General features: G+C 40.2%; 1 protein-coding gene across 6 annotated transcripts in view; it reads right to left on the bottom strand.

The window, feature by feature from the left end:
• Positions 1–6071: 6071 nt before the first annotated feature.
• The window catches only part of LOC117262067 (excitatory amino acid transporter 2), a 33075-nt gene continuing 20938 nt past the window's right edge, over positions 6072–18208 (bottom strand). For 3 of the 6 annotated variants that reach the window (XM_078168016.1, XM_078168017.1, XM_033634712.2), the window contains exons 3-11: positions 16764–16916; positions 16170–16420; positions 15558–15705; positions 13469–13595; positions 13042–13275; positions 12758–12952; positions 9952–10086; positions 9651–9839; positions 6072–7841 (exon numbers count right to left, since the gene is read on the bottom strand). In XM_078168016.1, the coding sequence (XP_078024142.1) occupies positions 7838–7841; positions 9651–9839; positions 9952–10086; positions 12758–12952; positions 13042–13275; positions 13469–13595; positions 15558–15705; positions 16170–16420; positions 16764–16916 (1436 nt within the window). In that variant the 3' untranslated portion in view covers positions 6072–7837. Of the gene's footprint in view, positions 7842–9574; positions 9840–9951; positions 10087–12757; positions 12953–13041; positions 13276–13468; positions 13596–15557; positions 15706–16169; positions 16421–16763; positions 16917–18208 lie in introns of all 6 variants that reach the window. The other 3 variants (XM_033634710.2, XM_033634711.2, XM_033634709.2) reach the window with 1 other exon arrangement.

Below are 18208 nucleotides of genomic sequence, written 5' to 3' on the forward strand. Positions count from 1 at the left end.
AAAATGTAATTTTTCTCACATGCCTCCTCAGTGAACGGAGAATCCAGAAATAGAGAAAATTCTTGATGAATTAAAGTCATTGGGGTCCACATATAAAAACAGAAAAACTACATCAAAACAGTTGTTTACAAGTTTGCAACTTGTTGAAAATGTATTTAAATCTGTTCACAAACTCTCACACAACTCGTGCAGTACAGTCCAAGTCTCATTTATCCATTTGTATGCTCAGTACTTCACAAACACATGCATTTTTTGCTGAAACCTTACTATTTAAAAAGCAGTGAGGGTGCACTACTTGTCCGTATGTGAGACTGTTAATGTGAAAGTGTTTTAAATATTAAGTTTTTGCAAAAATGCCTTAGTTTGGGAAGTACTGAGCATACGACTGGATGAATGAGACTTGGATTATGCTGTGTGAGAGTTTGTAAACAGATGTTTTGATATAGTTTTGCTGTTGTTAAACTTGGACTCCCTTTATTTCAGTTCAACAAATATTCTCTCAGTTTGTGGATTCTTCACCGTGGAGGTATGTAAGAAAATCAAAATTTTCTGTACTTACTTAGTGTCACACAGGGTGAGTAACAGATACACAAATAATCACTTGAAAAGCAGAGGCCTGTACTATGATGCAGGATTTGAAGTTAGCAAGGTAACTATAGGGTTAACTCTACGACGCTAGTTCTCTTTTTACGGGGATGAATCAACATGGTAACAAATTTTGAACAGCTAACCTGCTCCAGAACAAGTTAACTCCAGAGTACTGGAGTACTGTACTCGTAATATTACGAGAAAAAAAACGTGTAATATTACGAGAATAAGGTCCTAATTTTTAAGGAAATAACCAACAACAAACAGAATTGGTTAGAGGATGAACCTGCTTGTGGCAGCTGCTCTTTGTCTCAGGTGTGTTGCCTCGACACACACATTTATATTATGACTTTATTCTCGTAATATTATGACTTTTTCTCGGGACGACTTTATTCTCGTAATATTACAAGTTTTTTCTCATAATATTGTGACTTTATTCTCGAAATCTCCTTTTTTTTCCTTCAATATGGCCCTAATACTCATATGTCGTATGTTATAGGTCAGCAGAATCATTTCATTGTTCCAACGTTGTTTACACACTAAACACATGATTTTAGCTGTATTTCAACTTATGCAAAGTTTATTTCAGTCCGCAGTGATAATGCTGCTATTCTACACTCTGATTCCATCACTGCAGCTTAAAATAACACAAGACACCTTAATGAGAGCTAGGGAAAAAAAGATAATATTTTATAATTAAAATAATCCACACACTCTTAACTGTCTCTCTTTATCATAAATGCAACATTTGGGTCAGATAGACGTCATCAGTCATAGGCTACTTTTCTACCCTTTACTTGAGTAGCAGAAACAGTCTGGCATTACTTTAAAGTATTTTATGTGACATATTCATCATCTTCCAACTAAATTGCAAAACATACTCTATACTAATGTCACATATATAGTTCAGTGGTACCTACCTGTAATTTAAGTCTCGGCTGACGGTGTATTTCTGGATAGTAGTAGATACATTATAAGAGTATTGTTTACATCCCACACCATGGACATTTTGCTGTCTCACAGTCAAAGGCACTTTTGGTACCATGTCATCTGATATGATATGAAGAAGCCTACTTCATTTATGGTTCTAATGATGTCACTCGTAATAAACACCCCCACCTCTTTCACATGAGTGTGGATGGACTGAAAAACCCACAGTTGACTGAAATAGTTGATGACCAGTTTTGGAGTACTCATTATCCAGATGGCCAATTAGATGTAATGCAGCCAACACAAATGACTTACAGTCAAATATTCCTATCTTAGGAAGAATTTGCTTTCTCTGTGCTACTCACTTATCATTTTGTATCATATTTCTCTACTTTTGCATCATCCCTTTGTTTATGTGATACAGTGAGAATAATTGGTGTATGTCAGCAAGCAGATTGGATGTCAAAATTACCCTCTGTTCACTTTCTTTGCTTTGCTTTTTCCCAACAAAGGTATACTGTTTATAGCTAGAAAAAAGTGCATTATTCCTCACATATTGAAATCTAAACACAAAAAAGTAGCAATTTTTTCCTACTCTCTTTCAAATTTTGTTAATGTCAAATTGTCTAACTTTTTTTAATCCAGATAATTTTACAGTGTCATTGTAACTCTTGCTTTCATTCAGCTGGACAAACTTTTATATTTAATACCTAAAACTGTAATGTAAATGTAAAATTTGATGTTTTTTGTACAGTTCTCAGCTGGTGTTGGACATGTCATGGATCTGAGTGTTCCGTGGAGGTCATACACAGTGCATCATATGGTCCATGGTCGGAGTGACAGCATATTCTCAGATTCCAGCTCTATTTTTATTCAGTATGTGCGTCATCTTTAAAATTATTGAGGATTACTCATTCCCTCAGTGTCTCTGGAGGTAGGTCATAAATGATGAGACATACTGGAGATGTTTATAAATAGCCAATAAACAGTTTACTGTCAATTTCAACCTATTTATCCCCTGCCTATATCAGTCAAAATGTTTATAGATGACATTTGTATCTTTGAATGTGGTACATTTAGCAATGTTTTTAGATCAACACAGCAGTAAAAACTAGATTGTCTTGACTGTCTTGGAGTTATAATTACACTGATGGCTTGACAGAATAAAACATGTATTTCTCTGTGTAAAAGGGTTAAAGCTGTGTCACAGAAAAATGTTATTATGTAAAAGAGATGTATGATTCAACCTTACCCTTGGTTTCCAGTAAACATGAGCTATTTTTACACAAAGATCGCACTATAGGGCTGCTAAAAAGTCCCTTCTTTACACCGCCTTTGCATTTTTACACAGAACCAAACAACAGCAGCATCTTTCTGCTCCAGTGTGTGATCTTAGATAGCATGCTGGCATGACAGGCAGCATCGGCCTCTACTGTGCCATATAACACGTGTTGGGAGTGCTTTTGAAACAATAACAATGCCGTAACATGGCAATAACAAAGATTTACCATCCTTGTTAAATGGCGGCTAATCTTGTCCTCTGCTCAGAAGTTAAGGAGCTCCTGGAACTCATTGTTTGCCCAATTTCCTGACGTTTACAGCCACTCTTCCTCTTTCAGTTAGCCGCTAACTGCTATGAGCTGCTTTTTAAATGTACCCCAGTGCGTTGCACACACATAAGACATTGTGAAAATTTCACACCTGTTGTGTTCATGGTCCCAGACAGTGATTTTGCACCACTACCTCCTGCTGCTAGCTTAAAGGTGAGACAACTCAAAGGTACTTTAAATCGGGAGAGCCTCGGCAACAGTCTGAACGTGTGTTAGAACTAGTGTTAGATGTAAAGATGTGTGTGATGCATGCCTTCCTGTACAAGTATTGGTCTCTGAGCTTCTTTTTTCTGTCTCTTGGCTGACCAGCTTGGGGATCCACATTTGCGAATGTGAACTCTGTCTCTGAAAAGACAGATGTTCTCTGTGAATTCATGTTTTATATTCAATTAGGAGGAAAATTCCACAGCAAGACGTACAAATTCACACAGTCAAAAAGCCAATATTTAGTTATGAATCAACATTTATTAGTTATATTTGTATATGTACACCAAAGGTACAACACTTATTGATATGTAGAAACAGATTTTTTATGTATACCATAGACCGAGGAAAGAATTCATGTTTTTTTTTTTTTGTCTTTTTTTTTCTCAATAGTGTATCTCTCCCACACATACACTCTGCCTTTACATCAAAATTACAACAGCTTTACAAAGAGGGAAGGCCTAGAAAAGTAAGATCAGGAAAGCACGTTGTAGGCAGGAGTGAGACAGGTTATCAGCTCTGTTTAGGAGTTTCTTCAAAAAGACACATTTCAGTAGAAAAGGACAAGCTTGAAGATATACTGGCTCTTTGTTTGTGAATACTGCGCCGATCAATTCCCATTTCATCAGTACCGTTTACTCAGCAAGTTCCAGGTGTTTGTGCGTGCATATAGTTTCTGTGTAGAAAGCGAAAAACAAAAAAAGGCAAGTGGAGTAAAGGCAGTTTACCCAGTGGGATTTCTATAAACCTCTGTGATGTTGATGGCACGTCGGAGGTCAAATGTGTGAAGACATGGCGTGACAACAGGGTAACACAGAATCTAAACGATATCTGTCTTGCAGCTTTAAATGCACCAGGTAAACAAAGATGCCTGAGACTAAAGCCAGTTTACTTCATTGAAAAGACAAAATGGTTCAGATGAGTCACCTGAGGAATGTTGCTTTATACTGTAACAGGCATCTGAATGCATCTAATGTTTGTTTCTTCACTCAAATCAACGACTAGGCCGTGTGTGATTCCTCGCTCTATCCTACATACAGGGCAAATTTAACCTTGTCCTTTATTTATCTCGCTTTTCAGCAGCCTCTTATCACAGTAACTCCCACCAAAATATATCTCATGTTGGCCCCCTTTCTCCAAACCAAAAACTTCCCCTCACTCTCTTCCCCTCTTGCTCTGTTTTTTTCTCGTCGTCATGCAAACAGCATTTGCGTCAGGATCACTGTAATTTTCCGGAAAATTCTGCATCCCCACTGAACAGAACAATTATATATTTATTTATGTACAATGAAAATGAATGCACATTGCTTATATCTTCATGGAACAAACATTCAAAACGCTTACATTAGATTAAAAAAAAAAGATATTTATATATTGGTGTGTGACAGGTAAGTAAAACAACTAGTTAACAGCTATTAGAGAATAAAAAAACAAGCAATTTATTACACGATTTCCTCTCTATACATTTTGTCTAATCTAATTTTACTCAGGACATAGATGATATATTTTTTCTAGAGGATTACATTAAAAATGTCACAATGAAACTATGTACCTATATACCATTTCAAAGCCCCCCCACCCCCCAAAAAAAAAGAAAATAAAATGAACAAAACAAACAAACAAAAAAACATCTGTTACCTACAATATATACACAAAGTGCAAGGAGGCACTTCATAATATCATGCTTTTAAGATAGTGGTGCAAAAAAATAATCATTTTTATTTTATTCATGCTTCTAAAACCGTGAGTTTGAACATAATAGTGGTCCAACACTCAATCCCCATGGATGACACTATGGTCTGCTTCGTCTCCTTAACTGGAGAGATTTTTTTTTTTTCTTTTTCCTGAAGATCACAAGGTCAAAAGATCAGGCTCAAGGTGGCCTGTTAGGGTGTCAGTGCTCTGCAGCTCGCTGATTACAATTATAAATGTAGCAACCTTGGAGGTTTAAGAGTGTTTGCACGTGTGTGGAAATTTCTGTGTGCACACTTGAATTCGTGTGTGTGGGTCAGTCTGTGCAGTGTGTGTGCGGCAGAAGTTGCGCTATATGTCGTATCAAAGCACACTTCTGTTAGCTGAGCTTTAAAAAAAAAAGAAGCAAAGTGAAAGACATCTTTTGAAAGTGTGTTTCAGGAACTAAAGGACAGAGTGCTGCGCTAAGTGTTTTTGTTAGGTTTCCTAGTGTTACTTTAATTGGCATTTGTTGTTGGCATTTGAAGTGAACATCTTCAAGGCAAGGTTGTCGTTAAGCACAAATGAAAAGGAACAAGACAGGAGAGAAAGACACAGTACCGATAAAGAAATCCACATCACAGAAGTCTCACCTCTCACTCACACAGACTAAAAAACAATTAACAGCCAGTAGGCCAGCTTTGTTTGTCTGTTTGCAGGTGGTTTTTAAGTCATTTGGTTCTGTGAGAGGAATATATTTGTATTACCTGATAGCTGGCAACATTCTAATGTGCATAATGCGTGTGAAGTGTCCATTGTTCTGCTCTGAGTTTCCTTAAAAAAAAACACCTTCACACCAGTATGGACACACAGCTGCAGCATCTAGGGTTTGTAGAAACAGTCTTGAGCTCTGGTGGCTGAAATATATTGTTGTTTACCGTTTTTTTAGGTCTGGCTAAACAAGAAGCTGGCAAGCCTCCCGGACGAGTGTTACATCAATGATCTGTCTCTGTTTGTGCAAGCCAAGAATCCATCTGACAGCCGAACACTGTGCTACCTCTTCCTCCATTTCTTTTTTTTTCTTCATGGTTCACCTTGTGCACTCTGTCAGTAATAACCGTGTCTGTGCTTTCAGGTAGTACACAGGTCAAGGGTCACGCAACCACTGGAATGTCTGAAATATGTGTGTGCTTCCTGTAAATGCTGGGAAACGTCCCTTCCTGGTATATTATAAAAGACCTTTGCAGTAACCTGTCGCCATTTTTCAGAGTTTTAAAAGTTGTGCTGTTAAGAGGCCTTTATTTTGAAGCTCTGTAGCGAGTAAGTAAACATGTTAGGATTACAGTTTTCCCTGTAAAATACAAGCCTGAGTGTCCCTTATTGTGTTTTTAACTTTTCAAATTTAAACTCAGAATAGGCGAAACGACAGCGTGCATGACTATGATTATGCCGCTGACTTAAAATCATCCTCACTGGTTTCATTTGTGCTTTATCATTCTGTTTGTGCTCTACATAATCATTTTTTGTGCTGCAAATTATTCAGATATGTCAATTATTTATTATTGTTTGCTTTTACAATAATAATTTTGGTGCTTTAATTTCATTGGCATCACTTTTTTGGGGGGGAGACAGGAAAGTTCCATATTTAGGGCAGTGATTTTCAATGCTTTGAGGCGTCTTTAGAAAATGTGGTGATATCAACTGCTGTGTGAGCCGGTTATTAAAATGAACATTGACACAAGGAAACTGAAAAATGTGCTCTGAGTGACGTCATGGAGGCAGTTCAAAGGCCTCTGCGAGCTGATTGATTTTCTGCCTGTTTGGTCCCTATAATTGACTTGGTCATGTTCTTAACTCCAGCTATCTCGCGCTCTCTCTACCACACACACAGACACACACACAAACAAGTTTAATATCTCACTCAACAGGTGACACAAAGAAAGAAAAACGTCCCTTTCCTTTACAGTCGACATAAAAAAAAAAAGTTAATTAAAGTGGGATAAAAATAAAATGGCATCCATGGTATGATTTGTGCTTTGTAATTCCACTGTGAGTGTGCTTGCAGGTTTGTGAGGCTCAGTGTGGTTTTCCCGTTCATTACCGCTCTCGCCGCCTCCCTACCCTTTCATTAGTTTGCCGGACCTCAGGGATAGTGGGTAATGTTGGGCAAATGCAATCAGACGCACTTTAAAGTCTCTGACAGTTTGAGAATCAAAGGTGATGTTCTTAGATGAGAGACTGAGCTGGTATGAAAAAAAGCCCTATGCACACATGTTGATGGTACTGACAGCAAAGCAACGAAGTTCAGTACAAACATTACACTGGTTGTCATGATTAATGCCACTCATCCTCGGGCATTAGAATAATGAATCACCTGTATGAAACTTGGCTGCTCTCAGTAGGTGTATTGCTAGGAATACTTATCTAACTTTTTTTTTTTCTCTTCCTTCCCTCCCCGAGCCTTGAAGTATGTTGTGCAAGTATCTGCTATACGGACATAATTGTGCTATAACAGGTAAAGTATACCTCTGTTATCATTTCACGGTTAAGTGAATTAGTATTATATATCAGTCAGATAGACAGTTGCAAAAACTTTTAAAGGGACTAATTAAAAAAAAAGAAAAGAAAAGAGAAAACTAAACTACATAAAAAACAATTAGTAGTTCTGTTCGTGTGACTCTGTTTTTTTTCATTCACTCTTTTTTTTTTTATCACCAGATAGGAAAGCTTGTGGAGCCCAGGAGCAGGGGGATCTCTGTGCTGCCATTATTCATGTTTCCATGGTCCCTCCTCGACAAGCGTGCACTCCGCAGCAGAGCCGTTAGTGGCTGAGGTTACCTGTAAGCAGTTAGCAGGAAGATCTAAACAGCTGGTCCAAGGCACAGACAAAAACACAGTTCATTTGGAAATTAAAAAAAATACACTGCATTATTGACTCAGTGTTCCCACTTAGTTTTCAGCCAAGCAATCTGATTGGTTAAATAATGCTTACTAAGCTTCTGGCTGACCATGATGTATTGCTTGGTGCCATCAGCAACTTTCCCAATCAGCCCTGCTATGTCCTGGTTCTCAAGAGTCATAGCTAATCTTTCAGAGAACACACGACTGTAAACATTCTATAACTGTAAAGCCAGGACATCATTTTCCATAATTTTGGCTGCTGTTGAGATGACGAGGTATTTTGTAACATACAACAACTACGTAGGAATACTGGAACTCCTGTACAACCACTGATGATCATGCTTATGGTAGTCTAGAAGTTTCTTTAACTGACCTGGGAACAGACAACACATTTATGATGACCAAGAACTCAACAGACATTAAAAAAATAAAAAATAAATATAATGAATTAATGCAAAATAGACAGGTTACTTTGAAAACAAGGTACAAACACTACAGAATGAATGCATGTTAGGAGGTTGAGCTATTTTGCAAGAGCTCTACAGTGCTTTGAATCTTTGCAAAAGTGGGTTAGAAAATGAGTCGTACTATTTACAGGCAAAACAGACCAGAAATAAATAGTCATGGTGGATACTGGAAATAGCAAGCCTTTGTGCCACATTTATATGCAAATGTCCAATGATAAATAGAGACTCCGAAAGGACATAACTTTTTGCCGTGGACAGATTACTTGTGTGACAGGTTGCCAGAGTTGCTAGGCAACGCCTTTCATCCTTTAATAAATGAATAGTTTCATCAGCAGACCTTTCCCGCCAGGGTGTGTGTGTGTGTGTGTGTGTGTGTGTGTGTGTCAGGGAACAAGCACTCTGAACTCCCATAAATTATTCCAAATGGCGGGAATACATTCAGTTACGGGATTATGCTTTACGATTTACAAGCTGCTTCACAGGTTTCAATTTCACAGCGCTGTTCTCACAATGGGCAAAAATAGCTGTGTCAAAATGTAAAAAAAAGGAAAGAACATTACTGGAAATGAGTCACTGACAGCACGGGGTATATGTTGGGAATATATGAACTGCTAATTAGCTGTAACACTTTCCCTCTCTGAATTTGAAATCCTGCAGGAAAGGTTGGACCTTTGGAAATAAATCCCTTAAACAATTAAATTAAGATAAAGGAGAATGAATCGCACTGGGCATTGAGCTTAACAAAAGGAAAATGAGAACTAAGATGATCACAATACAGGGAAAGATGTTTTGTTCTGGAAAATGGATGTGTGAACTTTTGATAAATGGGAGGGCTGCCAATTAATTCTAGGTCATGATGATTATCTGGCTCTGCCTTTTGAGTTAGAGCCAAAGCCCAACAGGTAAATCATCAGATTAGGCCAACTATAGAGCAGCAGCTGATAATCCCCCACGCACTCAACTTGAATCATCAATCATTCAACACAAAAGCTGCTACTCCAGAAGAATGAAATACATACGTGCACATGCGTCTGTTGTTCTCGTGCTTCGCTTCTGTCTCAAAATATCAGTGGATATATTGACATCATTATGTACAGAGGTGCAATGAATACAACAAACAGAGTCAAGCAAACGTGCAGGGTGAGCATGCAACAGCAGAGTGGGTTACATACTAGTCTCTATGTCCGTAAGCATTAATTGTACCTTGCATTCATCTACTACGACAGAATTGTTAGCAGTGGCAGTAGCGGTTGTGGCAGCGGTAGAGGTTAAGACGCACTGGTTGGAATTGTTTTCGTGGTGGTTCTTCATGTCGTCGTAATAAGACTGGGTCTTCGTCATCATTTCAATGTCGTCGGATTTGGCCATGTGTGCGTCCAGCTCCTCGAGCTCAGCCTTGGACATGTGGTACACGATGCCCGCACCATAGGAGTCACCCACCACGTTCACTGAGGTCCTGAATCGATCCCTGCGGAGAGAGAAACCAGGAGAGAAAGATGGTTCCGTTTATCAAATGAGGTGTATACTACAAGCATGAAAAACGAAATCTAATGTGTGTGTGTGTCTTGTGTCAAACTTACAGCAGCCAGTCAACAGCAACCAGCAGACTGATGTCTTGGGTTGGCAGGCCCACAGCGGTCAGGATCAAAAGCATAGTCACCAGGCCAGCACTGGGAATACTGGCTGCTCCAACACTGGCCAGGGTGGCTGTCAAACTGGATAAAAAACACAGCAAAGCAAGACTCAATCACATTCTCCAAACCCACTACACCCAACAATATCCTCTACACTCCGACCCCTACACCCTGCCACAACTCCTCAGACACCCAATGGACATGAAATCACTTCACTCCACAGCGACTGATGAAGACATTAATTCTCTATGATACTTGTATAAAGAGCAGCAGCTGAAGAGCGCCAGAGTGGGTCCTCCATCGCACATGAAAAGAGGTTTAAATGTGAGAGATGGGATGTTTAATTTGAGGGTTGCTTGGATTGCTACGCCATATAAATGTCAAGCTGAAGGTCGTCCATCTTTGACTCACTCTATTAGCAGAGAAGCATTTGGAAAAGATAGTTACAGATGCTTGGTTGGTGTTTGTCTTCCTGCTTAGCGCGAGACACGGCACTGGCACACGTTGCTGCTTCCTCCTGGTGGTTTATTTGTTCCACTGTAAATTTCTTCTCTGAAGTCGCTGCTTTGTGCCACAGAGGGGTTTTTTTGTTCACTGTTAAACGCCTTGACACTGTGGCTGTGTTTGTCCTCATTTATTAGGAGCTAACCGTGTTTGCTGAAGTGCATCCTCAGGGTTCAATTTAAATTCTCTTCAAATAGTGGGAATTACAATTCTTACTGGTATGACTAAGAATATCTTTTCTTAAACCACAGTCTGACTTATATGTGTTTAAGAAGCTTATTTTCATACTTACATGGATTACTGAAATATTGATCATTTCACAACACTGATATCTCAGTCTTATTCTTAACAGTGCAAAAAACATCAGCTAATAGTATGTTTGCAATAATGTGACTATTACAATGCCCCCATGGAGGGCAGGAGTGATGAATCCATATACTGCATGAATTGGAAATACATTATTGTGACTACATTAAAGGGCTGAATGAACGTGCGGGCCGTGGGTATCATCCGAAAATTGAAACCCTTGTTGGATGTGATCCACACAAAACAACGAAAAGGGATTTTTCCCACAACTTGACTGATTAGCCCGAGATCTTATCTCGTAATTACAAGATAAGATCTCGTAATTACGAAATCCTGATGTCGTACTACAATAAGGCCTTTTGCTGATATATATTCTGAAAAACATTGACCGTCCTAGTGTTTCTCTGTGGACTTACTTTACAAATCAGCTAACGTTAACATTATTACGCTATCAGCAAAAGGTAATTACGAGATCCTGATGTCGTAATTATGAGATCTTATCTTGTAATTACAACAAAAGATCTCATAATTACGAGATAAGACATCAATTATTTTATTTATTCAGTGAATGCAATGCGCTTCCGCGGCCTGGTGTGGACAAGATCATCTTAAAAATTACATCATCCTCCAGATCTCCTAATGGGTGCGGTTACATGATGGCTTCTCATTCATAATGAAATAAATCTGAATGAAATCATTCGGAATTAAAGTCTTTCCAGGTAGTTTACATGGGAAATATTCATTCCGAATGACGGTTTACATGGGAGATCAGTTTAATCGCCTGTATTCGGGTCTGCGCAAGGTTTGGGGCAGGGAAGGTTTCTGATTGGACAGGGGGCGGGGTGGATGTTACGTGTTTACGTTTACTGGAAGAAAACACTGTAGTCCTCGTTCCGGATAACAAGATGCTTGACAACGGCGTTCTTAGTGCCTTTATTGGGCTTGTTTTGCGTATATTCTTGAAGCAGCAGTACGACAACAACCTTGTTCTGCTAATGCTTCGTCTGTTGAGGAGGAGAAGGGAGGTAGAAGGTCGAAGAGGGGAGATAGATGACCGTGCTTTGGCAAATGGAAACCGGTGAGTGCAACAAGTCCGACTGCTCTATCTCAGCCCGTTGCTATGCGCGCTATACGTCATCGCGCCAGAAGGGCAAGGAAACGAGCATGCGCAGAAAGACTGGAATGAACTTAAAGAAGAATGAGTGTATACAAGTGCGAGAATTTTTTTTGGAATTAGAAACGGAATATTCCAGCCCCTTACATCGGATTGAATTTTCAATCGCATTGGCCATTTTCATTCTGAATTAGGTGTTTACAAGACCACTTTTAATAGAAATGAACTTTCATTCTGAATGAAAAGGGAATTAAACTGTCCATGTAAACGCACTGAATGTTACTAATGTTACATGGTGAGCTGATAAAAGCGTGCAAGTGTCTAATGGACTATAACTGTTTTGTGTGCTGTTGGGTCCACGACTGCCATCTTGTTTTTGGCTAACTGTACTAGAGAATAACTGTCTTTTGTATTTCATCTATGTTCATGGATGCACCGCTGTCAAGCTAACATTAGCTAACTTTAGCTACTATTTTCTACCTAGCCTACAAGTTCTACGCCTTCCAAAAAGCAAGGAAGTTGTTACAGCACATTGTAATTACATAAATTTGAGGCATGTCTAACGTAACAGTTTAACGTTAACATTTGACAGTAGCTGACAACGCTTCTCCAGACTAATGACAGAGGTTTTTGATCCACATCTGCTGCTGTTTCTCAGGAAGTTATTGTTTTTTACTTCTCCCCTTTAGATCCTACTCTTTTTGGATTTAAAGTGGTCCTTTTTCGTGTAATATGATCACTTGAAATAGCTGCAAACAGCACAAATCAATCAAATCAATGCAAAGACACTATAAAATATGATACGTTTGAAGTATCATGTCTCCTGACCTGACAGTGACAATCTGACCAGGGTCAAGGTAGATGCCGTTCATCTGGGCAATGAAGATGGCTGCAACCGCCTCATACAGAGCAGTTCCATCCATGTTGATGGTGGCACCGACCGGGAGCACAAAACGAGTGACTCTTTTGTCAATACCCAAGTTCTCCTCCAGACAACGGAAGGTGACAGGCAGTGTACCAGCACTGGAGAGAAAGGCAGAAGAAGGTATGTTACACTTTGTATCAACTGTATAAATGTCAAGACACAACTATCTGTTCATTTTGATGCTGACCTGGAGGCTGTCCCCAGGGCGGTGATCCAGGCCTGGAAGATGCCCAGGAAGAAGGTGAAGGGGTTCTTCCTCACAATAACAAAGTAGATGCTTGGCAGGAAGATGGCTCCGTGGATGATGAGGCCAATAATTACAGTCACCATGTACATGCCCAGCTGCCTCCCCACCACCTCCAGGTCCTTGATGGAGATGATCTTACCACAGATAAGACAGGCAATACCAAAGGGAGAGTACCTGATGAAAAGAAAGTTTTAGTCATTTCCTCAAATAAAGAAAATAAAAAATTTGTCCGGTCACAAATTCTGTTTGACATCGCTATAATCGTTTTAAAATGCCGTAATGACCTGAGAAATAACTTGCCATTAACAGTTATTTCCGACTCAAAGTACTTAAATGACTTTCAATGAGATTCTTTAATGATACTAACCACATGATCAAGATGACAAGTTTCATCACAATCTCATTGAGGATGTTGAAGAATTCAATCATGAGTTTGGCCTTCTCTCCCATCTTGCCCATGCAGATGCCAAATGCAATAAAGAAACCAATCAGACCTGTGACAGAAAATCATAAATGTATCAAATTTTGAATACCAGTGTCGACGGGTGAGATGACTACCACATGCGGGGGTTACTATTAGGAGATGAGACGTTGAGACAGCTAAAAAGATTAGGTCCCTCCAGATGTTTGCTTCTGTAAAATACTGTGAATGAAATACTGTAAATTTTCCTTTTTTTTTAGCCATGCTAGCATTGTGGCCCTGTAGATGGCGATGTCAGTGGGTTGGTCCACCACAGTGATACAAACTTAAATATCTCAACAAGTGGTAGATGAATTGCCATGAATTTTGGTAGAGATATTCATGGTGCCCCGAGAATAAATCCTAATGACTTTGGTGATACCTTGACTTTTCCTGTAGCGCCACCATGAGGTTCACATTTGTTGTTTTGAGTGAAATATCTCAATAAAAATTGGATGCATTGCCATGACATTTGATACAGACGTGCCTCTCGTGGGAAACTTTCATCTAGCACAATCATAAAGTTAAAAATTTCAGTGTGTTGTATACTTTGGCTTATGAACAAATGCCTGCTAAGCTAATGACATTCCCATCAGCATCTGTGCATTTGTGTTTAATGCTGCTTTGCAAGTAACATTATGCTAAATGCTAACGACAGATATACATGCAAACCATTATACCTGCTAAACATCAGCATGTTGTCACTATGAGCACGTTAGCATGCTGATATGAGCATTCAGCATAGCACCACAAAGTACTGTAAGGGGCCGTACACAGGATGCATTTGTTGCGCCCTCAAATTCATTGTTTGCAATGTAGACGTGCAGCAGGCACGCTCAAACGCCAGAGCGATGCCGTTGGAGCGCGCACACATTCCCAAGCCTCTTTTTTTAGGGCACGACAGCTGCGCTCTGAGATAAACCATGTTCTAACTTACTAACTGCATGGCATGTCATATGACAAGGAACTTCTACCATTAATATCAGTCTGTGGTAAAGTTGATCAAGTTAGTGCAGGGCTGTTAGAGCTTTTCATCTGTCCCACAGACAATATGCCCACGCACTTATGAACAGTGCCTGGAAGACGATCAGCTCTACACTCAGGATTTCAGGTAAATAGGCTATGATACGGTGCTTGTTAATGTTGCTTAGCACCTGAGATGCAACCTGCCACCGCGCTCTTAAAAGCTGGCTCCAAAAAGGCACAAAAGTAGCGCCCTGCGCCCGACCTCGCATTTTCCAGGCAGTTAAAGATGCAGCATGTGTATGGCCCCTAAGTACTTCAAAGAGCCACTAGCATGCCTGTAGGCTCCTAGGGCCCTCACACACCAAGCCCATGGTCGGCAGTCAGTGTTTGGCTGTCGGTGAGCATCTGTCACCCTAGTTTTCTGCGGTGTGTCCTGCGCTATTAGCACTGGGTGGCCCTTGCTAGCTGTTTTTCAACTGATCGAGCATGTTAATTCAGCGTCAGACCCAGTGGAGTGAAATTACTCTGATTGGCTGTTCTGCTCAGTGCACGAGAAAAGAAACGGCAGTGAGGAAAGAAAACAAATGGCTTAAGTCAAGAGGGTGTGAGATCTAAACAAACTTGTAATATTAAGCAAGATTATTATGATTATTATTATGATCTGTAATTGTTTGCTAGCTCACAAGGAATATGCTTTGTTTTTTTAACACCAGGTTGTGTTGTTAATGTGCTAACTAGCTAACTAGCATCTTGAATCCATCCTTTTGGTCTTCCAGTTTCCCTTCTTAATGAAGAATACATACAACCGCTGCCTGCTGGTATGGAGCATTATTTCCTCTCATGCAGGAGAAGAATGCACATGGCCATTGGCTGTAGTCTTGTTGGTGTGTTTAAATTAAACTTTTTGGCTGCGACCTGACACAATGCAACAGCAACTAGTTCTTTGATGTCTGTTTGGTGTGTCTGGGCCCTCGGTCTTGTTTCATGTTAACTGTACATATACCGTGAGTGTTTTCAGTTGGTTACATACCCAGCACATTCATGCCACTTTTAAACTGCAGGGACTTTTTGATGATGAACTGAGGCTCCTTGGTAATGTTAGCCACCAGGCCCTCCACGGCGGTGGCATTGACCTCCTCCTCAATAACCACCTCTACCTTCTTTGTGACAGTCTGGATCTGAGGTAAAGGAGGAAAAGATACAAGTGATGAGTTTGATGTTCAATACTGGAGTCAGACATGATGTTCCCATGACACAAGGCCACTCAACTGTCAATAACCATGTTTGCAAATCTGCTTTTGCAGATTAATTTCCTCTGTTAATAAACCTTCAGCAATATTAAGAGTCCAAGGACACTCTTTCTGTACAAGCCTACCTATTTCCAGAGTTACAAGCTTGCAAATTTCTCTTCTCATCAATACTGGAATGCAAATGGTATTCGAAATTAAGTGATGCCCATCCAAGACTAACAGTGACTTTCAGCTATCAGACACACTTTCTAAGCAACCAGCACCTGTACTGTCAGTCAAACTTTACTGTGCATTTGTATCCTCTTGTCATCACTGTAAATAGGAATCTGTTCTTAATGACTTGCCTTTTTAAATCAAGGTTAAATACAGAAAAAAATAACATCTGTCATTACCTGTTGGAAACAAGCCTGCACCAGGTTCTCTGGGAACAGGTTCCTGATCAGATCAAAGAAGGCATCCAAGCTGGACACGTCATCGTTTTTCTCGCCCTCGCCCAGATTCTCCTTCAGTTTGGGGTTGCCAGGGTGGATGACTAATACAAGGATGACTCCCAGGACAGCAGCAATAACAGTGGTGGACATGTAGTAGACCATAGCTCTGGTGCCCAGGCGACCACTAGATTTGGCATCCAAGCCAGCCAGACCTGCAGCCAAAACAAGCAAGATTGTGTTTACCTGGTAATTACTTGGACTTATTGAATGGAAATGTTGACTCAATACCGCAGGCCATGAAGGCTGGATGCAAAGACCCTTAGGGGCTTGCATAATGATGTTTGATCATGTGCATGATGCAAGGCATGATGCATTACATGAAATATTGTCAATTATGATTTCAGAACCAGGATTACAGCAATACTACGGCTTTTTCCTTGAGTCTATTTTCAGTACGTAAAGATAAAATGCAAATGCACCAGTACAACGTCTAACATATTCAATATTCTTGTGACAATATAAGGTATTTGCCATATGTGATCAGTCACACCATACCTGTGATTAAACTGGAGATGATAAGAGGCAGGATCAACATCTTCAGCATCCTCATCAGGATGTCTCCGGGAAAAGCAATCACCATGACAATATCTGGGTGGATCGGGGAGGCAACACGAAGCAACATCCCTGCTACAGCTCCCAAGATCACACCTGAAGTGCAAGGAGGTGTGTGTGAGTGAGTGAAACTGCTAGACTACTTAACATCAAGCTAGAACACAATCAGAGCTGAAGTCAGATATTGAGAAGTCAGAGAGAAGAAAATCAGATACTGCATTTGAATGAAAAGCTTCGACATGATCTGTGAAATAATAAATGAACTGACCCCTGCCACATCAATTCAGATGTACGGAGCTTTTCAACAGGCTGTCAGTTACATGCTTAAAGAGGACAGTGAGTTGAACAGATAAAACAGAAACCTGCTGAGAGAGAGTAAAGCTCACGGAGGATTAAGATCAGATCTCTTTGAAGCAGCAGGGAGGAGGCAGCATGTCAGAGTCCCTGGTGAAGTATCTGTAATCTCTGCAAACCCAAAATGTTTTCGAGGATTTTTCACTTTGTGGCAGGGCAAGTTACAGAGACTAATACGAGGATTCAGTAAAAAGAGGAAAAATAAGGCAGTTGACCCTAATGCTCTCTGGGATATTTCGGCTTCTTTGCCTTGCCTTACCTATCCTCTGGCCTCTAGCCTGAAAGATGAGCCTCTCCCTAACAAAGCCACAACTCACCCTTGACATATGCCTCTTCCTAATAGTTATTTTCCTCCCACACAAAAGTAAAGATGACCTCTGTGTGCTCTAACCCCCCATGCAGCCCAGTCTACCAGGCCTGGTAGATCTCAGGCCACACAAAACTCCAGCATGCCCCCCTGAGCCCTGCACTTCCTCTGCTACCACACCACTGCCAAAGATCACACAGGCCGAGATGCTGTTTAATAACACACGCTGGAATAAAAAGCCCTCCAGCTTTTTTTTTTTTTTTTTTCAAATTGTAAGCTGTCCTCTGTGCTTCAATCTATCCACCAGTCTAGCAGCATCCTGTGGATCCTGCACACCCAATGGTTTTGGATGGCACTTGATTTCCTGTGCCTTCTCTTTGGCCCATTTGCAAGTTCCCATTCAGGCTCTTATCTGCCAAGTGACAGATGATCAATGATCATGCTGGCTCACTTGCTACGCGAGAGGCCTGCCAAGTGGGGTGAGATGTACACATTACACATGCTCACACAAACACACATCCGTGCAAGCAAGCTACAGATAGACGGGCACACACATGGCTATGTAAAATATGCGCACATATATGCATTTATACAGTTTTAACAGGTTCACAGCCTGTGCTTATGAAATGATATATAAGACTGGGATTGATCACATAGCTGTCAGACACAACAAAGTATACATGATTTGTCCTGGTTAAACACAAATGTGGCCTATAAACAGAAATTG

Source organism: Epinephelus lanceolatus, chromosome 5 (assembly GCF_041903045.1).
Source record: "Epinephelus lanceolatus isolate andai-2023 chromosome 5, ASM4190304v1, whole genome shotgun sequence".
NCBI lineage: Eukaryota > Metazoa > Chordata > Actinopteri > Perciformes > Serranidae > Epinephelus > Epinephelus lanceolatus.